Source organism: Mugil cephalus, chromosome 2 (genome assembly GCF_022458985.1).
Source record: "Mugil cephalus isolate CIBA_MC_2020 chromosome 2, CIBA_Mcephalus_1.1, whole genome shotgun sequence".
NCBI lineage: Eukaryota > Metazoa > Chordata > Actinopteri > Mugiliformes > Mugilidae > Mugil > Mugil cephalus.
Genome location: NC_061771.1, coordinates 28,064,335 through 28,085,941, shown reverse-complemented (window position 1 = coordinate 28,085,941; position 21,607 = coordinate 28,064,335). Strand labels below are relative to the sequence as shown.

The 21,607-nt window shown below is 40.0% G+C and overlaps 3 protein-coding genes and 1 long non-coding RNA gene across 5 annotated transcripts in view; 2 read left to right on the top strand and 2 right to left on the bottom strand.

Annotated features, from left to right (window-relative positions):
* LOC125003502 (B-cell receptor CD22-like) overlaps positions 1-6,855 on the bottom strand; it is a 47,809-nt gene extending 40,954 nt beyond the window's left edge. Inside the window, exons 1-2 of the mRNA XM_047577470.1 lie at positions 6,654-6,855; positions 6,336-6,563 (exon numbers count right to left, since the gene is read on the bottom strand). Coding sequence (XP_047433426.1) covers positions 6,336-6,563; positions 6,654-6,855 — 430 coding nt within the window. The remainder of the gene's footprint in view (positions 1-6,335; positions 6,564-6,653) is intronic.
* The window catches only part of LOC125003708 (selection and upkeep of intraepithelial T-cells protein 6-like), a 164,326-nt gene that overhangs the window by 11,076 nt on the left and 131,643 nt on the right, over positions 1-21,607 (top strand). The window lies entirely within an intron of this gene.
* On the bottom strand, positions 4,520-5,237 carry LOC125003739. Its single transcript, XR_007112266.1, has 3 exons — positions 5,149-5,237; positions 4,997-5,054; positions 4,520-4,780 (listed from the first exon to the last, which is right to left on the bottom strand). It is a non-coding gene; the product is annotated as an uncharacterized LOC125003739 (long non-coding RNA).
* Positions 12,312-14,404, top strand: LOC125003724 (butyrophilin subfamily 2 member A1-like). Of its 2 annotated transcripts, none has more exons than XM_047577847.1 (4): positions 12,312-12,386; positions 13,309-13,656; positions 13,864-13,932; positions 14,055-14,404. In XM_047577847.1, the coding sequence occupies exons 1-4, from the start codon at positions 12,338-12,340 to the stop codon at positions 14,183-14,185; spliced, it is 597 nt and encodes a 198-aa protein (XP_047433803.1). In that variant the 5' UTR covers positions 12,312-12,337; the 3' UTR covers positions 14,186-14,404. The 2 variants fall into 2 exon arrangements, with proteins under 2 accessions (XP_047433803.1, XP_047433801.1); XM_047577845.1 differs by having other exon boundaries at positions 12,333-12,386; positions 13,300-13,656.

Here is a 21,607-nt window from a genome sequence, read left to right as displayed (position 1 = left end):
TCACACTCTGTGCTTTTTATCAACCCTGCTGTACACCGGGTCCTCAACAGCTGCCTGACTGGTTGATCTAGAAAGTAAATGACAAAATTGGAAACAAGATCTTAGGAGTACTAATAAAAACTAAAACTCATGCAATATATGAAATATACACCGATCAGTCAGAACATTATGACCACTGACTGGAGTGAATAATATTGAGCATCTTGTAACAATTCAGTGTTCTGCTGGGAAACTCTTGGACCTGGTATGGTCACAAGGCGTTGACCTGGCCTCCAAATTCACTAGATCCCAAACTGATCAAGTGCTTGTGGGATGATCCACAGAGGCCACTGCCCCCCCCAACTAACAACACCCTATTGCCAGACACCACAGGACACCCTCAGAAGGTCCATGTCCATTTTCTGATGAATTACAACTGTTTGGAAGGTGGTCATAATGTTATGCCTGATCGGTATGTAGTTGTAGTTAAAAAGTTTTGTCAGATAACACAACAACAGCTTTCTCCCCTGTGAAGAGCTGCTCACCTGCGGTTGCTGGGTCTGACTGCCGTGTAAACACAATCCTCTTCGTATCTGCGCAAATCAGCTGATGTGAAGTTGGAGTAGACCTGGTTTTCCTGGGTTGTAGCAAGCTGTACACTGGCATAGTGAATTTCCTCAGTCTGTAGACCACATGGACAAGAGAACATCATTTTAATTGCATTGCTGATCACAGACATAATTAACTCCAGAGTACTAAGGCCAGTAAATAAGATTTTTACAGCACAGTAGCATGAGGTCAGTAAAATGTCCAAGCCATGTCCAGCCAGGACTGCACCGTGACTTAACGTGGGTACACATGGAATAATGTGAAAGAAGGGAGGTGGAATTGGGGTTTCAATGAATAATTACGTATTGGCCTGTACTTACTGGTACTATTTAATTCTCACCTCTTCTCTGCCGACTGGTGTCTGTTCAATCTCTGATCTTTGTTTCAAGGGCATCAGTCTTCTGATGAGAAAATAAACATAAATACAAAATAAATGAAGTTAATATAACTTAAGTTTGGGAGACCACGCCCCATATCATTCTATTTCCCATGCTTACCTAGACAAGTGTGTCCTAACCCTATCTCTCTCTCCCTCTCTCTCTCTCTATTTCTCTTCAACCTTTCATTAACGGAACCTGGATAAGGATGCAAAGCTTCCTGAGATATGTCCTCACCCTGAGTCTCAATTCCAGGGTTCCTCTATCATCAGCCGTCTTGTGCCCCCTTCAAGTCTTCCCATCAACCCATTTTCATCCCATCCTCTTTACTAATTTTTATCCCCTTTTCTCTTAACCCTAAAACCCTTTTCATCCCATCCCCTCGACCCCTTTACATTCCCTCTGAATACTCTTCAAACCTTCTCATCTCTACATCCATTTCTCTCACTACCTGTCTACCAATAGGCATGCATGTTTTCAAAAATAAAATACTAATCTGTTCTCACTTAACATTAACATTAACAAGCGTTGTATGTGATCGTACATCTTTAAGTACGATTGTGAAGATGACACTGACACAGCTCTTTTTAAATGCTAGCCTGTTCCTGGAGCTCCAAAGCATCTAGTCCTCTAATCTTCATAGAACTGTCTCTCAGAACCTGATCACTATCCTTTTTGGGGCCGTGCCTTTATCTTTGCCATGTTTTTCTTCACAGCTTGAACACCAGCATAGGCAGGATGTACATGCTTTCACAACTGAGGCAAAATCACTTAATATCCTTTATCGAACATTCAAAATGATTAATTTTTCAACAACTTCATGTCCTTATATTCGGATGAGAGATTTAAAAGAAGTAATGTTAATTGGTGCATTCACCAGAGCTGAATAACTTTGATAGCAACGCTGGAGGCATCTGAACATTGTTTTAAGAGTGTTAAGAAAAACAAGAATGTTTAGTTTAAGGTGCACAGCAAATATACCGTGTTGCAAAAGAAGCCGCTCACCTGAAGCAGAGTAGGAGAAAGAGTATTACGGCGATCAGCAGAACAGCACCGAATGATAGAGCAACTGGAAATTTCCATGAATCTAGAAAAAACAAAAAACAGTGAAAGGCAAACATGAATTCTTGAAAAAATAAAGTTTTCTGATGTAAGGACGTGTGTTTTTCAGTGTAAATATCCAAGTGAAGATAAGCATTTAAGTATCTTACTGTTAAGTCATTAGTTGTAACCTAATGACCATAAGATGAGGTGACTCCAGGTTAATAAAGATGTTTGAAACATTTACTGAAACATGCACACACAGTTAGTAGGTACAACAACTGACCCCCTCCACTAGAGGGCAGTATACATTCACTAACACAACATTTTTTTTGTTTTTTGTTTTACTGTCAACTCAGTATGAAACACATTTCTCTTTCTTTCATTGTATAACAGTATTGTTGTTGTGTCATTGTCTTACAACTAAGGAGTCTCAACTGAAATTATTCTCTCTAATTAATTTTCTGAGGAACCATCGACAGGACGACATCAGTGGCCATGTGTTTCCCAAGCACAAGCACCATGGTCGTATTAATCTCATGTGCAGTCTATGGTTCCTTGTTGGGAGTTTGTCCAGGCAAACACAACTGCCTGTTGAGCTCAGTTGTAATGTTGTCAAAAAGCCTGTTGCTGGGGTTGTCCCCATGTCCACACATTTTTTTCTCAGATCTCTCAATGGTTGCGTTTCCTCTGCCAGCTGAGGTACATACTTCCTGAGATGGTCCACATGTCCTCTCCTCTCTCTTCTCTGGCTCCTGCCCTCTAATATTTATGATTTATTTTCCATCTCTTATAATTTATTTTCTGTTACTAACCACGGTGTCTCACTCTCTCCCTCCCCCTCCATCTTCTTGTGAGGGTCTCTGGTCTGCAGTGCTGAATATCTGACCTGTGGAGTAAGAAATATTAGGGTTGTGAAATTCTTTAGAAATTGAGATTTTGTAAAGAGAAGTCAGACATTTATCACATTTACAATCACACACTGGTCGTCTGTCTTTTACTCATCTGATTAATATCATCAACCTCGAATATGAAGCAAGTTCCTCAATGAACTTTCTTTAAAGTTTATCTAAAATGCCCTGTGGAGGATTAATATAATAATCTGAAATCATACGAGAGATGGAGTTATGACATTCTCTTCTGTTCTGGGCTTCACTGTAATAATTTCCCCTGTGTTCAGGTCTGCTATCAGTGATGGTGAAAATCTGTACTGAAGCTTTTGGTGAGTCTTCATGTCAGCTCAATAACATACAACGATGTAGTGTAGCTGAACAGTAACGTGCATGGCAAATAAAATCCTAAACGATTCATAAACCAATAAGTGATATGTGTGAATCTTAACCTCTCGATTACACTTCATTTTATTGACCACTAGATGTCCTACTCGACCGCGGTATCACTGAAGCCTTGGGTAATGAACCATTTTTTGAAGCTTCAAACAAAACCTCAATCATCCATCCCTACATAAAAGTTCAAACAGGCCGCTGTATGGTGGATCAATGACCTGCTGCTAACTAGGACACAGCTTTAAGGATAGATAAGAGCTCGTAATAGAATGATATGGGGCGTGATTATAATTACTTAATGCACAGAGTGGAAAGTTGTATCATGATAATGAGAAATTGTGAAGAAAGACAACATCAGAACAAAACATTATGTTCATTAAGGAATCTTTATTATCATAAAACTTTATTTACAGCTGAAATCCACAACTTCTTGCATATTGTCGCCCTCTGCTGCAGTGAGAGGGAACTGCAACGATGTCGACACCACAGGTTTGAGTTTGAGCTTTCTGTTCAACATGTGTATTTTGAAAAATTTATCTTTCTCTCTCTCTGAATTACTCAGAACCTAAATAAATAATATACACAGACCAGGCATAACATCATGACCCCTTATAGGTGAATTAAATAACACTGATCATGTCTCTTGATCATGGCACCTGTTAGTGGGAGGGTGAACATTTTGTCCTCAAAGTTAGAAGCAGAACAAAAGGGCAAATATGAGGATTTCAGTGAGTTTAACGAGGGACAAATTGTGATGGCTAGACAATTGGTTTGAGTTTGCTGTGATGACATGGCCTCCAAATTCCCAGGTGAGTATCTGTGGGTTGTGCTGAACAAACTAGTCTGATCTATGGATTCTCCACCATGCAACACAAGGCAGCTCTTAAATGATCGGCTGCTAACATCTTTGTGCCAGATACCACAGCACACCTTCAGGGATCTAGTGGAGTCCACGCCTCAATGAGTCAGGGATGAGGACCAACACAATATAAGGAAGGTGGTCATAATGTTATGCCTTATTTATTAATCCGTTACTCAAACCACAAATTCAACAAAAGGTGAAAACTAAGAGAGAAACAGTGTAAAACTAACTGAAATATAAAGAAAAAACAATTTCAGGAGAAAAAATAAATATAAAGAAAATCAAACTGCACAACAAAAGGTACCAGAACACAATATTATGTCATGTAAATTGTGACATGTCAGATCTGGAGTCACTCGTCATCTCATTGTCTAGTATCTAGTATCTAGTATCTCATCCTTAGGGTAGCAGAGGTCTATCTGAGGACTAACAAAGAGAGACAAACAAACATTTATGCAGACACAGGGAGAACAGTGAACTCCACACAGAAAGAGCTGAACCTGGACTCAAACCTGGACCCAGACCTTCTCGCGTGGAGGCATCAGTGCTAACCGCCACACCTATGTGCCATCTTAGAATAACTTCTACTTTGAAATAGAAGAGTCATGTCTGAGGTTTTGTTGCATCTGTAAAAAGAAGATATTTCTCAGTACTCTCACTCTTCACTTGTTTTAACCATGTGCTGTATTTATTTATTTTATTATCAGGACTTAACATTAAATATTCAAAGATGTTTACACTGATGAAATTACTTCCTGGATTTGTTCTGTGGTACAGTTCATATTTACAGTTCAGTATGTGGTGAATAATCAGTTCTGTTCACATGCTCTGATCTCTCTCACCTCTATAGCCTCCACAGGTTCATTTGGTTCAGTCTCACAGCTGAAGAGTTTCTTCTTCCTGGATGGAATCCAAGAAATAAGACGACGGATGAATACAAATTTAAAAGTAAAGGACTGAATTGTAAAATAACAAAAAAAAGAAACAGACTTACCTCATACACAGAATCAAAAGAAGCAGAGAAATCAGCACCAGCACCACCAAAGTTAATCTGATGACATTTAGTATTACTGGTAATTTTCCTACAAATGGACAAATACTGATATGAGGTCTTTGTGTCTCAGTAATAGAGTTGGTTGTTTAGATCGATCGAAGGAAAACAGATCAGTCTGAAAAAAATCTTAACAGGAGATGTTATTGTTTTAGAATTACTCGTGGTTTTCTCTTTAGTGACTTGTTGATAATCTCTGATGCAGTAAACTGATTTTTTAATCTTTATTTACCTGTGACACCAACCAGATGTAAGGTGGAGTTATGACGTCCTCTTCTGTTCTGGCTTCACAGTAGTAACTCCCTCTGTGTTCAGGTCTGAAGTCAGTGATGTTGAAGATCTGTCCTGAAGCTTTTGGTGAGTCGTCATTCTCCTTGTACCAGGTGTAGTTAGCTGCTGGGTTAGCATCACTGCTACAGGTCAGAGTCACTGAACTACCCTCCACTATCTCACCAGATGGACTCACTGATACAGAGGGAAGCTTTGGAGGATCTGGAGGAGAATATAGAGAGAAACTACTCAGTCATTTTTAACTGTACTGAAAGATCACAGTCTGAACTCCAACTGTATCATCTTTAACTTTTAAATCAAGCTGACAACAGATCTTTTGATGTTTACTTACACTGGACGTCTATGAATACAGACACAGTCTGTTGATCCTCAGACTTGCAGTAGTAGATCCCTCTGTCCTCAGAGCTGATGGAGGTGAAATGATAAATACCTCCTGGTCCCAGAGGAAGTGGTTGGTTACCTTTGTACCAGGTGTAGTTAGCTGCTGGGTTAGCATCATTCCTACAGGTCACAGTCACTGAACTACCCTCCACTATCTCACCAGAGGGACTCACAGATACAGAGGGAAGCTTTGAAGGATCTGGAAATAGATGGAGATTATTATGTTGTTGTAACGTGAAGTTTCTGAAGGTTTTTCTGTCAGTTAAAGTGGAACTGAAACACTTTAAAGCAAACCTGATGTTAATCTTGAGAGTTACATCGCGCAGTTTGTGCAAGTTTACTTCATTTCTAGAAATATGTCAAGATCAGTGTCTCTCTGAAGTAAAACACCCAAAATAACTGTCCAGTATGATACAGTGTCTAGTAGAGGTATGACAGACAGAGTGAAGTAAACTCACAGACTGAAGGAGAGCGGTAATCCTCATGTCCACTGAAAGCACAGGAGACAGTGTCTTCAAGAGAAAAGTTGTCTGTCAAAGTAGAAGTTTGCTGTGTCCTGATTCTCTGTTGGTTCTTGAACCAGACGTAAAGACGACCAGCTGGACTGCAGCTGCTGAGACACTTGAGCTCTGCCTCAGTTTGAGACTGATGGACTGATATTATTCTGGTCACCTGCACCTGCAGAGCTGCACATGACAACACAACAGTAATGTCACATCTATTTAAATACTCAATGCACAGATACATCCACCTACACAGTTAGAGTTCATCAGTACCTGTGACAGTCAGAGTTGTTCCAGGTAAAACACTTCTCCATTCAAACCATGGTGTCTTGAATTTGAAGCGATACTCAGATGAATCACTCTCTCTCAGGTTAGTGATTCTCAGAGTGGATCTTCCTGTCTCTGGTTTAAGGACCTGAACACGACCTGAATACTGGGAGTCTTTTCTCAGGTCCTCAGGCTGTGAGGGAATCATCCACTGACGACTACGATCAGGACTGAACCAGAACTTTGACTCAACAGAATCATGATGACTGTATGTGGAGGAAATGTCCACTGATGAACCTTTGATGGCACAGATGCTAATGTCAGTGTAAGTCACTTTGTAGCAGGTTTGATCAAGGACACCTGAAAGAAGAAGAAGAAGAAATGATTTGAATAGCATTTAAACCTAACCCTGCAGAGATCAAAGAAGAGAAGAGGAAGAGGAAGTGTGGTTTTCTGAAACATAGACACTGATGGTTGGTTCAGAGATGACACTGAGTTAGTGGAAGACTGAAGTAAACTCACATTGTGGAGGAGAGGGAAACTTCTCAGATCCTTTAACAGCACAGGAAACACTGTCTCCATAATCAAAGTTTTCTTTAATTGAATAAGTGTCTTTGTTCATGTTCACTCCATTCTTGTACCAGACGTAGGAACGAGCAGATAGACGACACCTGCTCTGACACTTCAGCTCTGCCCAGCGAGGATAAAATTGTCGATATATTTTCTTGGCCTCTACATGGAGAACTGAAGTGAACAGAGAAATGTCATTTTAACTGTTGTCACCCATTAAATAAACACATTGATCAATAGTTCAGTAACAGTAATGACATGTTTCACATCTGACATATGTGGAGGATAAATTCTTACCTGAGACAGTCAGAGTGACTCCAGGTGAACCAGTATATTTCCCTCCTGGTTGGTTTGTTGTGAATCTGAACTTGTACTCAGCTGAGTCTCTCTCTCTAAGGTCTGAGATTCTCAGAGTGCACTTGTTCTCATCACAGTGATACTGAACACGACCTGAAAACTCTGCGTCTGTCATCAGATCCACAGGTTCACCACCTTCCATTTTAGTAAACCATACAGCTTTTTCAACCACAGTGACGTTGTCATTTATTCTGGATGGGTATGTGTAGCTGCAGCTTATTTCCACTGTTGATCCTTCTACAGTACAGATCTGAGTAGAAGAGTAAGTCACTCCATGATCAGTCTGACCAAGAACCACTGGAACACAGAGAACATCAGAGGCCACAATTAACTGTTGTGCTTTAAAAAGATGATTTCTACAGTTAATGTGTACGTGAGCTGAGGCAGGACGTCACACTCTCTGAGGATGCAGTGAAGGAACAGTGATGATGTAACATGAGAGACATGAGACAGATGAACTGAAGAGGACAAACGGAAGAGGACAAGTTCAGAGAAAAAGGAAGTGACATAGAAATGAAAGTAGTTTTTGTTTTTTTACTTTGCTGCGTGAAGTGCAGTGTGAACTCCTTTCACACAGTATAACTTGTGTTTCTTTCATGATAAATGATAATTGTAATGATACATTTATAATATATACATGACAGAGACATGTTGAATGACTGAAGGTGATTTGAAGTTATATTAATGACTTCATGATCAATAATAAATATTCTATAAAACATTTTAATCAATGAATTATCTTTACAAAACGACACAGTGACTAAATTCATTGAGATTGTGGAACATTTGATAAATATGAGTTGGTATCTTCACTGCTTGATCAATGACTGAAACGTTTCCACTTTAAATAAGCTGAATGATGAATCTTAAAGAATCTCATGTTTAACTCAATAATCAGCTCTGCAGTAACAGAATTAAAACCAATATTTCACAGAGTTTAACAGTCTGGTTTATGTCTGTGTCCATTCTAACAGGAAGTATTTATTCACCACAACAAGCAGCTACAGCTTCAGTGAAATGTGAAAAACAGAAACTCAAAGTACCTGATGAGGAGAGAAGGAAGACGACAAATCCAGCTTCTGCTACTTTAAACCTCATGTTGGTGGCTCCTCTCTCTGCTGTGTCTGCAGGTAAAACACATCAGCTGCTAAATAACATCCACTACGGTTACCTAGTGTCTGAACGGAGCAACATGAATGTGCTCACAAAGAAGGATGTGGTCTGAAGGCAGACTCTGTTCTTTGTCCTGTCACTGTGGTCAAGATGTGTCAATGGTTCAACAGTTTCCTTCTTCTAAAAATAATGTGTGTGCGTGAACAGTCGTCTCATTTGTCAATAATCTCCCTGTAATCAAGAGAGCATTTAGCTTTAAGTTTTTAAATAATTCCATGATTATTGTTTTGCATATTAAGTCAAATATGTCAGTAATTAACATACACAGTCATGTTGTGTTGTGACAGTGTGATCTCACTGTTTGTGTTGTTTTCTCTTCTTGTCAAGTTAAACTGAGGACTTTTAATCAGTAAAGACGTGGTTGGTTGTGTTACGATGAACATTTCATGTGGAACAGTTTATGACAGACTCTATTTTTATGTAGGGATGGATGATCGAGGTTTAGTTTGAAGCTTCAAAAAGTGGTTCATTACTCGAGGTTTCAGTGACACCATGTTCGAGTAGGACATCTAGTGGTCAATAATATGAAGTGCAATCTAGACAGAAGAGAAATTCACATGTGACACTTATTGGTTCATGAATCGTTTGGGATTTGATTCACCATTCAAATTACTGTTTGACTACACTGCATGATTGTGTGTCTTTAAGATGACTCAGCAAAACATGAAATAAACATCATGTCATTTTTCTTATTTGACGTGTCTAATTGTACTTAAAGTCTTAAAGTTATGTAATTTTGGTTCATATTGTTGTGCCAATAGTATTTCTGTCAGAGAGATATTCAAAAATGAGCCATAATGGCCGATTGTTGTCTCTTTTTAATACCACAAGACTCTTTTTTATTCTAATACATTGTGAGTGTTTCAGTTTGGCCAGAAGGAGGCAGTGTGGAGCTTTGCTTCATTCATTGGCTCCATATAAAATCTAGAATTGAATTTAAAATCCTCCTCCTTACATACAAGGTCCTGAAAGGCCTAGCTCCATCATATCTGAAAGAACTCATAGAACCATATTCTCCCAACAGATCACTACGATCTCTAAGTGCAGGTCTACTTGTGGTTCCTAGAGTTTCTAAAAGTAGATTGGGAGGTAGAGCCTTCAGCTATCAGGCTCCTCTCCTGTGGAACCAGCTCCCAGTTTGGGTTCTGGAGGCAGACACCGTCTCTAAGTTTAAGGTCAGGCTTCAGACTTTCCTTTTTGACTAAGCTTATAGTTAGTGCTGGACTTAACCATCCCTTAGTTATGCTGCTATAGGCCTAGGCTGCAGGGGGACGATGCACTGAGGACATGTCCTCTCCTCTCTCTTCTCTGGCTCCTGCCCTCTAATATCTTATAATTTATTTTCTATCTCTTATAATTTATTTTCTGTTACTAATCACTGTGTCTCACTCTCTCCCTTCCCCTCCCCTCCCCCTCCATCTTGTTGTGAGGGTCTCTGGTCTGGAGTGCTGAATATCTGACCTGTGGAGTTCTAAGCTACATCTGCTGTCGTGGCCTCATCAACCAGCCCAGTCTTCATGGTCTGGAGTCTGTGTATCAGACCTGTGGAGCTCCATAAACTACATCTGCCCCAGCCTAGTTTGACTCGTGTCTTAATAATGTAAATTTCATCTGACAAATTTGGTCCTAATCCTCAATTTAGAAATCTATAGAAATACAGTGTGGATCTGAGTCATAAATGCAATACTAGCAAAAACAGATTTGAATATTTGCCTTAAATACAAAACCTACCAGTGACATCTAGTGGCGATCTGCATTTATAGCAGAGCAACCTCCAGAGCAGCCTGAGGGCGACGGTGGAAAGGAAAAACTCCCTTTTAACAGGAGGAAACCTTGAGCAGAACCCAGCTCATATGGAAGAACCATCTGCTGAAGACCAGCCGGTTAGAAACAGAGAAGATAGAGAGAAAAGAAGAGCAGGAGAAACGAGATAAACAAACTTCTGTCATAGATACATACATCAAGCTGAAGGAAACATGTAAGATCTAATGATATAACACATAGCTGATGATCTGTGAGACAGTTTGTGAGTATAACAGGAAAAGGAGTGAACAACTGGAGGAGGCCATGAAGACTGGGGCAGGTGTAGTTTATGGAGCTGTTCAGGTCTGATACACAGACTCCAGACCATGAAGACTGGGCTGGTTGATGAGGCCACGACAGCAGATGTAGCTTAGAACTCCACAGGTTGATTTTGAATCAATTGGAGGCTTTTTAAAGAGCTACTTGGAGCCAGACAGCAACGAGTTACAATAATCCAGCCTGGAAGACACAAATGCATGAACCAGTTTTTGTGTATGAGAAATTTTTTATTTATTTTTATTTTTTATGAACCAGATCTGCTCAATGGCATGTTTCTTTCGTAGCGATACTAAGCAGAGGGGGAAACACGGAGCATTTTGCGTCTCATTTTAATGAATGAAGTCGCGCCACTTCCGGTGTTTCTTACGAAGAAGCTTCAAACGTCATCGGTCATGTGATCACAGAGACGCGATTCAAGCCTTGTCTGTATGCGATACAAACTTCAACTCAGTGTTTCGAAGCACTTTGCTTTAATAGAGTGAAACAGGCTCCAGAGACTCGGTGTGGGACGTCCCGTCTCTAATGTTCAGCCATTGACTGAACATGTGTGACTCAGGGACTAATGTTAGGATCAGCTTTATTCTCGTGCAGTTACGTGTGCAACGCAATGCAACATTTGGTACCAAAGTATAAGCGTAAAACTAACCCAGTAATAATAGGGAAGTGTTAACAGTATGTGAAGATGTATTGCCAGTATATAGTTGCTATGTGCAGCGTGGACACTCGGTAACTTTTTATACCCGCACACATTCATATACAAGGATACAATAACCCAACAGTGGGCACTTATCTTAATAAATGTAAATATATTTAGTAGAACATAACGACAGCAAACGACACGTTTACATATTCAGAGTGATCTTGTTGAATATTCAGCTGTAGAGACGCGCAGATGGGGATGGAGTCCTGCCATTTTTGTATATTGAGGATGAAATGGTTTGAATATAAGACTTGAAAAATCGATGTTTGTTTTGTGGATATTTCTTTTAGCAAATCAAATTAATAATAAAACATTCTTTTCTTATGGAGAGTCGAACGAATATCAGTACCGAGGAGCTTTTAACAAAGTTCAACTCTACCTGTGCTCTTCTTTTACACTCTGTTGCCCCCCTTAAGACTAGAAAATCTAAAATTAAAACTCAGCCCTGGCTTAATGCTGACACCCGCCCACTGAGGAGGTCATGTAGGAAAGCTGAAAGAAAGATGGAAAAGCGACAGGTTACAAGTCTCATACAACATCATGAGGTGTTGTCTTAACAATTACCAGGAAGCTGTTAAGGCAGCGAGGGCGACATGTTTCCACACAATTCACGGGTAGTGGGAGTGGTTGAAGACACATCTCTTGATTGACAGGTGAGCGGACGAAGTGAATCACGTCCACAGACTTTAGTCCCGCCTGTTGGTAACTCCAGGACACATCTTCTCCTGCTGACAAGACAACACTTTCTCAGTTGTGTGTACAGATGTAAGGTTGTATCACGTTTTATTAGTTGACATTTTTTTTAACAATGGCAGTAACAACATTGTTCGCTTTCGTGACTGTTGCATCGTTGATCGGTGAGTTTATATGTTTATATGAAATGACTCCTCAGTGTCATTATTACTTAGACACGCTCATTCCTATCATTATTAATTACTATCATTGTTGATAATTATTACTATGAATGGTGATTATTATTATTGTTGTGCTTTATATGCGTGGTGGGTACGATTTCACGCTACTTTAACTTTTCTTAGTGAAGTTTAAACGTTATAAATAGTAAATACTTAACATTTTAAAATTAGCTTTTTAGCTGAGAGTGGTTTTCATAGTTAGGTGTTTGTGTTGTATGGGCCGAGGGCTGGAATAATGTGTATATCCTATTACTTTGACAGGCTCATTATTATCATTATCATTAATTATTATTACTATGAATAGTAATTATTATAACGGCTGTGCTTTATATGCGTGGTGAGTAGGATTTCACGCTACTTTAAATTTCTTACGTTTACTTTCTTTACGTGTTTATTCGTCATATATCGTTGTAAATGCTGTGATGAGAGAGGAATTGTAGCTCACTCGGCGCTGTTTGCCTGATTTCCTGCGAGCCGCCGGTGCTCTAACACTCGTGTCATGCAGACAGTCCGTGCTTCCTGTTTGCAGAGGGGAGCATCTTGCGCAGAGATCTCTCTCTCTCCCTCATTCTTTCTCTTTCTCTTCAACAAAGTTTCCCCTAGTGGTGCAGTTTTCTTGACACTATTACAGTTGTAACAGTTCTTAGTGGGTGCAGTGCGTGTAAGTGAACATTGTGGTTTATAGGTTTGTGTGCGTTTTGAAAACGATGCACTGAGTCCCTTAACAGTGTGTGTGTGTGTGTGTGTGTGTGTGTGTGTGTTCTTGATGCAGCTTCGTGACAGAGGAAGGTTTTACACCATCCTCATCCTCAGGTTGACATGAACTGATCAAACTGTATTTTTTTTTTCTGGTTTGTTTCCCCAGAAAAACGTCCCATCATCAACCAGACTCAGCTGATTAAAGTACCAGAAGGATCTAATTTGACTCTACAGTGTCAAACTGATCCAGAGATCAACCTAACAAACTACACCTTGGACTGGAGGAGAGTGGACATCCCAAATGTCTCAGATCGCTTTGTCTACTCCCGTCGACGTGGGACAGATCATCCTGAGAAACAGATGCAGCGATACAAGAACAGAGCAGAGCTGATTGAAGAGGACCTGACCAGAGGATGGATGACTCTACTGATCCCCACAGTCCAGCAGTCTGACTCAGGACACTTCAGATGCTTCATCTCAAACCTGAGCGTCAGCTTTGTTTTCAACATTGTTGGTAAGTTTACTGAACTCACAACGTGTGTTTGTTGGTGCCACACACCACAGGACCCCCTCAGAAGACCCATGTCCTTCTCTGATGAGACACCACAAGGGACAACTACACAGTATTAGAAAGGTGGTCATAATGATGTGGCTGATCTGTGTGGGTGGATAAAACTGCAAGTTGATAATAAAGTTTGTATTTTATCTGTAACTGTGACAGTGACAAAGAGAGAGGATGTCGCCATGACGACGTCTCCAGGATACAGAGTCGTGAACCCCACTGTGTCTGGTAGGTCTTTATTTATTTCACTATAGTTTGGAATAAAGTTATTATTCTAAACTATGTTGTGTTGTTAAATTAAATCCCATTTGAGTTTATTCCTCTAAATTCAAGAGTTTAATATCTTTCAGGTCCTGTAGAGAAGAGAAACCACTGGATCATTCTTGGTGTCTGTATTTGTTTCCTCCTTGTTCTTGGTTTCATCATTGGAGTCCTGGTGAAGAACAGAGAGATTAGTGAGTTACAGACTTTTACATTTTAACTGGACATTGTGATGAACATGTGCTTTATTTTATATCTAATAGTCAGACTTGACTGTGTTTAGCAGCTAAAGCTACTTGAGGCTTTACATTTGAAGTTCAGGGGCCACATTCAGAACAAGTTGATCTCAAGGGGCTCAGATCAATAAGAGAAAAATAACACCAACAACCACAGACTCTTCCTACAATAAAAGGTAGATGAACGGAGAACTGGAGAGAATCAGTTCATTCACCTGGAAACTGGTCTCCATCTTCTTACAGGATTTGCAGGAAGCGCAAATGAAGAAATGGGAATAAGAAGATGAAGGAGACGAAGACGAGGACGAGGACGAGGACGTCACCACAGTGAACGTGGTCATGAACCTCCAGCAGGGTCGGCTGTGATTCTGGAGGACTCTACCTTCAGTCATTTAACTCTCATCTTGAGGACGAACTGCTGCAGTATTTTATTATTTCAAGTTGTTGTGTCTGCCTGGGTTTTCTCCAGGTACTCTGTTTTCCTCCCACCTCCAAAGACATGCTCATTAGGCTGATTGGTGATCATGAATGGACCCTATGTGTGAGTGTGAGTGGTTGTTTGTCTCTGTATTAGCCCTGAGATAGACTGGAGACCTGTCCAGGGTGAACCCCACCTCTCACCTGATGCCAGCTGGGACAGACTCCAGAAACCCCTGTGACCCTAGTGAGGACAAGAGGTAGCAGACGATGAGATGAGATGTCTCTGTTCACCATGATATTTCTTTAACCTGCCTCGCCATTATTTAAGTTTTTTGTACTTTTTTTTGTTTTTTTGGTTGAAATAGATTTCCCCGGGGGGACCTTGAACTTTAGTCGGGAAAGATAAAAACCCCTGCTCAAGGTTTATATTATGATAGGGTTAGTGATTCATTCGCTGTGTTTTTTGTTTTTTTGGTTTGTTTTTTTGGTTGTTGTTGTTGTTGTTGTTTCTTTTGTCTTGCTCTTTTGACCCCAGTTGTAAAACATGGGGCCCCTTGAGGCAGTGGCGTTGTTCTAAAGGGACGTAGGGACGGGGGAGGTGTTGGGAGCACAGACCGACCACTAGAGGCGCTCTGCGCCCGGTCAAGCAGCGCATGTGGTTTTCTAAAGGGGAAGGGTGGAGGACAGTCGAGAGCGTGTTTTTTTTTACATAGGGGACAAATTTGTTGCTCTGAACAGAGGGTTTGTTATTAGATGTGCGTCCAAGAATTTGGGGTGAGTTGAGATTTTTTTTGGGAAAACCCGGGGGATCCCTTGTTTTTTGGTTTTTTTCGGGCTACACGGTTACCTGTTAGATTAGGTTTATACGGGTTTGCAAATGAGTGTGTCTGGGTTCCTTAAAAATTTTACGGGGGGGCTAATTATAAAACGTAATGATGCAAAAGGGTTTCCATTTTTTTTAAAATATCTTTCCCCCCCCCCCCGTCTTTTTTTCTTTTTTCACTTATCTTTACGGGGAAAAAAAACCCCAAAATTTCGGGGTGATTATGTGTGTTAATTTAATCTGTCTGAGGAATTTAAATAAGATGCTAAGGGTGATTTTTAAAATTTCATTATTATTAAATGTGTATTTTGTTATTTGGGGTATTTTATTTCTGTTTAAATTTCGAACCACACATAAAAAAACACACATGAACAGCCATTTTGTAAAGGGTGACTTTCAGTTAAATTTAAAGCACCCATAAATGTCAACTGTCTCCTCCTTGTCTTGGAGGGGCCCTTGGGGACTGAGTTTTGACCAAACCATTTCGAAATTGCAAAGGCAGAGAAGATTTCCGTTTATTTTCTTTTGAGACTTTACATTACAGGGGGAAAAGCTAGGGCCCAGGGCCCCGGGAAGGACGCGCCAAAATTTTGGGACAAAGTGCGGTGAAAAAAACTTTTAGCCCCTATCATTTCCTGTTGCGGGTTTGGGTTCCTTTGGGGGGGCACAAGCCCTTCTTTACTTGTTCGATTGACCCCTTTCCCCCCCGCCTCACTTCCACTGCCCTTGAAAGCCATCACCGTAAAAAAACCCTTTCTTGGGCATGTTGTGTTTTTAGCACGTTGTCACTCATGCGACCGGACTTTTTTTTTCTTTTTTTATTATTTTCTGTGGCGAAATCTTCCTTAGTGCTCACGACCACTTTTTTGACACCTTTGTTTTTTGTCTTTTTTTTATCTTTTAATAACCGGGACGGGGGCCTGTTGTGCTGTCTTTTTAAAACTTGATTTAAATCTCTCATGAATAAAAAACAGTCCGGAGTTTTCCCTTTGCCAAAATTTTTGCTCCTTTTTTCATCTAAAAAACCAGCTCCGTTTGGGTTTTTTTAAAGTCTGGGCTGGGCCCGGTCCACCCCAAATTTTTGTTTTTACCCTGAGGTAGTTTTGGTTTAGGTTGGCAAAAGCTTTGGCTCATTATCTGTGTAACTAAAAACTTTTAAACAAAAAAGTTTCTGGACCTGGGTGTACGCATGCAGAAAAAAACCCTTTGGGTTTTCATTTTCCTTGAAAGGGAAAAAAAAAAAAAACCCCGGGATGGTCACAAAAAATAACTAGAAATGATAAAGTTATGATGATCCATCTGTTTTTTTTCCCAAAAAAAAATGAAAATTTTAGGGGAAAAAATGAAATTTAATCAACTATTCTTTAAAAAAAAAAATGGGTTTTTTAAACCCTTCGGGGGGAATCCTCACTTTTTTAAAAAAGTGCCTTTGGGGTTTGTGTTCAGTCTGGTTTCTGGTTCGGGCAGTCCCAGGTACCAAAAAGATTTCCCACGGCCTCAGTGTGTTTTGTCCCCACACAAAAAATGCAAATTAAACTGCTTTTTTTTGTCATTGTAGGAGGAAAATTGACCAGTAATTTAAAAACCGATTTAAGTACTTGGACCCTCGCATTAAGACTTTTACAAAATCCCTCCCTTTGTTTTTTTAGTTTGATTTCCGGGGCCATGAAATTGATTAAAAATTTTAGAGTTTGTAGTAATTATGTAACGTTCTCAATTAACGTATCGTTCCTGTAAAATACAGATGAAAAATACAGAATACAATTTTATTATGGGTTTTTTATTATGGATTTTTTTTGTGTAAATATGTTTTTGACCTACATTTAAAAAAAATTTGTTTAACGGGAAAACTTTGCTTTGACCCTCGATCCCTTCCCCTTGCCCCTTTTTGGTTGTAGTTTTTTCGGGAAGCGTAGTCCTGTTGCTCCGGGAGTAAAAAAGGACTTTATCTTTTTTTTAAATTTTTAACTACCAGCGGGGAAAAAATAACAGCTTTAAAAATTTAAACGGGGGGGGGGTACTTTTTCGAAAAGGGGTAATCTAACAAAATTACTGTTTCCATCTCTAAAAACGCCGTTTCCTTTAAATTAAAAATTCCCTTGGGGCGGTTATTTGGGTTTCTCGAAAGGGGAAACCACGAAAAAATTTTTTTCTTTTTTTTTTTTTTTTTTTGGCGTGGGAGAGGAGGGGGGGGGCGACAAAACCCGCAAAAGGTCGGGGTGGGTCCAAACTTTTTGCAAAGAGGGCCAGTTTGTTTAAAGTAAAGGGTCCCCGGGGGCCATTTTGTTTTTTACGGACTTTTTTTAACTCCCAAAAGTTTTATGCAAATACACCTTTTTAAAAAAAAAATTTTTCTTTGGTCCCCAATTATTTTATTTTTAAAAGGGAAAAAATTTAACCCAAAAATATAAGCCACTCAGGAGATGTGAACAACTCTAAAAACCCCAAATTTCCCTTTCATTATATTGGGAGTCAGATAACATTGAACAAATGTTGAAAAAATTTGAAGCTTTCGTTCTTCATTGCTTTTAGTGAGTGTGTTTGCACGGGGTTCAAAACCCTTTTTAATGTGAAAATACACCCGAATAAAAAAACACACTCAGCCTTCATCTCTCTTTCTTTTTTTTACTAAAAGCATAAATTTAAAAGATTTTTTACCGGGGTGTGAAAACGAGTCCTCTGCCCTTTCCTCAGCCCCAGAGTTTTCCATTTCCTCCTTTGGCTTTATCTGTCTGACCTGTTTTAGATAACTCGAGCAAAAGGGTAGAAAAGGGGGGGGGAGGGTTCACGTGTTTCAACAGAACCGCTCTTTGGGCCCATATTGACCAGATTGGGTGAGGGCCAACGCGGGGGGGGTTTTACACGAAAATATGTGCCCCCTTTAAGTTCGTGGGCGGGACGGAAAACTAAAATCACAGGGGTTAAACCCCAATGATAATATCAATAAATAATAAAAAAATAATAACTTTTTTAATAAAAATTTAAAAATTATAATAAACAACAACAACAACAAAAAATTATAAATTTTTAATAAAATTTCTGGTTTGGCCTTTCTTTGCTTTGGAGGCCCCAAAGCTCCTCTGTTATTTTAATGTTGTTGTAAAATTTCCTTTAAAAAAAAATTCAGTGGGCTTTTGGCAGTGTCAGATGCATCTGTGTTTTACCCCGGCTAATGAAAAAATAATAAAAAAGCCTCCCCCCTGCCCCCCCAGGTTGTTTGGTTTTCCCGACGATATGTCCTCAAACTCTCCGTGCCCCAGTGTTACGTGCCGGGAAAAACATTCGAAAAATTCTTGCTTCTTCTCAGGGAAAAATTTTTCTCCCCATTTTCATAACACAGTCTTTGTAAAGTCCCTTCGGGAAAAAGGGTTTTTGCCAGGTTTAGCAAATTTAACATGGCCTTCGTGGGCTTGCTTTGGTGAATTTTTTTTTTTGCTAAACGGGGCCCGCGGGGAAGAACCGTTTGGGGGTTTGTTGCCAGGGGCGCTTGGAGCTGCTTCATTTTTTCCCAGTTTCGGGTCACTCCCTGTTTTTTTGGGTCGTTTTTTGTTTTTGCTTTGTTTAGTTTTTGGTTAGTGTTTTTTTACGTTGAAACCCTTTTGAAAAAAGGCCCAAAACGTCTCTTTACAAATTAGACAAAACATTTTTCCCTTGTTTTTCGGGGAAGAAGTATTGAAATTTCCCCCATCTCTCTTGAAAGGGGGCGGGCCCTCACTGTAAATTCCCCCTCGTTTTTTTGAGGGGCCCCAGGGCAGAAATGAGCGGAGAGGGGGTTCGCGGCACGGTTGGCAGAGACTGTTAGTTTTAAAAAGTTGTTCGTCTTTCCTCCCAGTACTCCCCCAGTATGGGGCCCCCTTTTGTCCAGGGACCGAAAAACAGAGCGGGGAACTTTGGGAAAACGATTTCCCGAGCATGGGACTTTTTATTCCCCTGGAGGGGGAGGGGGGAGGGGGGATAACGGCGGCCACCCGCCCTCGAGGGCGGGGGGCCCGGGTTTCCAAGCGCCCGAAAGTGGCGGTGCGCTACATCTCGTTTTTTCAGGACCCTCCGGCGCCAAAACCAAATTTAAAAACCAAAAATCCACTTTTGCCCCTCTCCGTTTTTTAAAAGGGGACTTTTTTCTGTCCGCCCCCGGGAAAAAAATTTAAAACTTGCCCCAAAATTCTGTCGGGTTCCTTCTCACTCGACGTTGAACTTTGAAACGGATTAAACCCCCTTTTAGCTTTTGAAATAAAAAATGGTGTTTTTTTCCCATTCGGTTTCCCCCAAAGAGGAAAATGTGAACACTTTATAAATTTTTGATTTATTTATTCTGTTTAAACAGTGCAGGCGGGCCTTTAAACCCAAATAAAAAAAAACATTTAGGGCCCCCCGGGGGGCCGGACTTGGAAATCCCCTTGGCTGAGGGAAAAAACGGGGTGGGGGGGTTTTTAAAAGTAATATGGGGCCCGGTTAAATTCAGTGGGCGGAACAAAAAACTTTTAGGGATTTTTCACGAAAAAGCCAATCCCCGACAGTTTTCCCTTTTTTTTATACCCCAAAATCACCCCAAAATTTACCCAGGGGGAAAGGGGCCCAGCAATGCGGGAATTTTCTGAATGTGTAGAGAAAAAACAGATTTTTTTTTTTTTAATTTTTTTTTTTTTTTTTTTTTTTTAATTTTTTTGGGAAATTGAAATAAAATTTATTTGGAAGCATTTTGTGTTTTGGGTGACCGGGGAAACCCCCCGCCTCTTCTGACATTCACGGGGTGTTTGACTCTACGGCACAAATTTTCGCCCCCCCACTAATTTGACACGGAAACCCCAAACGCCCCGCCCTCACTGTCCTCTAAAAAAACCACGCTCAAAAAACCCAAAACACCCCACGACAGAGGGGACAGGCGTGCAACGGGTTTTGGTTCAAAAACTTAATTGTTTTATTATTATTATTATTATTATTATTATTTTTAGTTGACATTTTTTTAAAACAAGGGGACGAAAACAACATTGTTGGGCTTTCGTAAACTGTTGCATCGTTGATGGGGTGAGTTTATATTTTTTATGGGGAAAAAAAACCCCCTCAGTTTTCATTTTTACTTAGACACGCTCTTTACTTTTTTTTTAAATTTTTAAATTATTTCTTGTTAATAATTTTTACTATGAATAGTGATTATGATTTTTGCTGTGTTTTATATGCGTGGTGGGTCGATTTCACGCTATTTTTAACTTTTCTCGGTGAACTTAAAATTGTTTTTAAATTTTTTAATATTATTAGCATTTTAAAATTAGCTTTTTAGTTTGAGATTTGGTTTTTCATAGTTGTTTTTTGGTTGTATGGCCCGAGGGGGAAAATGTGTATTTTCCTATTATTAGCCAGGTCTTTTATTAATTTTTAACATTGAATAGTGATTTTATTATTTTTTGCTGGCTTTATATGGGGTGGTAAAGTAGGATTTCACGATACTTTAAATTTCTTAGTGAATTTTTTTTACGGGGTTTTTTCCCGTGATTTTCGTTGTAAATTTTTTGTGATGGGGGGTTTTATGTCTGAACATTTCTTTCAAAAACGCCGACGGAACTTCTCCCCTATTCTCTCTCTTTCTCTTCAAGAAAGTGCCCCCCAGTGGTGAGTAAAACAAGTTTTATTTTTTTTCGGGTTTTGGGTTTTCCCAAAAAAAAGACCATCATAACCAGATCAGCAGTTTAAAAAGTACCGGGAAGGTTTTAATTTTGGGACTTACAGTGTCAAAAACTAAATCCGGGAGATAAAACCTAAAAAAAAAAATACCCCCGGGGAAAGGGGGAAGAGGGGGGACACCCCAAACATTTTCTCAGACCTCTTTGTTACCCCCTTTCGACGGGGACGGGATCTCCTGTGGAACAGATGCGCGTTTACAAAAAACGGGACCCCAGAGTTTTTTAAAGAGGAGGGGGCCCAGGGGGAACGGATGACTCTACTGACCCCCACAGTCCAGCGGGTTTGGACACGGGACATTTTCAGATGCTTCACCCCAAAAAGTTGAGCGTCGGCTTTGTTTTAACATTAACGGTAAGTTTACTGAACTCAAAAAGTTGTTTTTGTTGGTCCCCACAACCACAGGCCCCCTCAAAAGGCCCATGTCCTTCTCTGATGAGACACCCCCAAAAGGGGAAAAATACACGTATTAGAAAGGTGGGGTCAT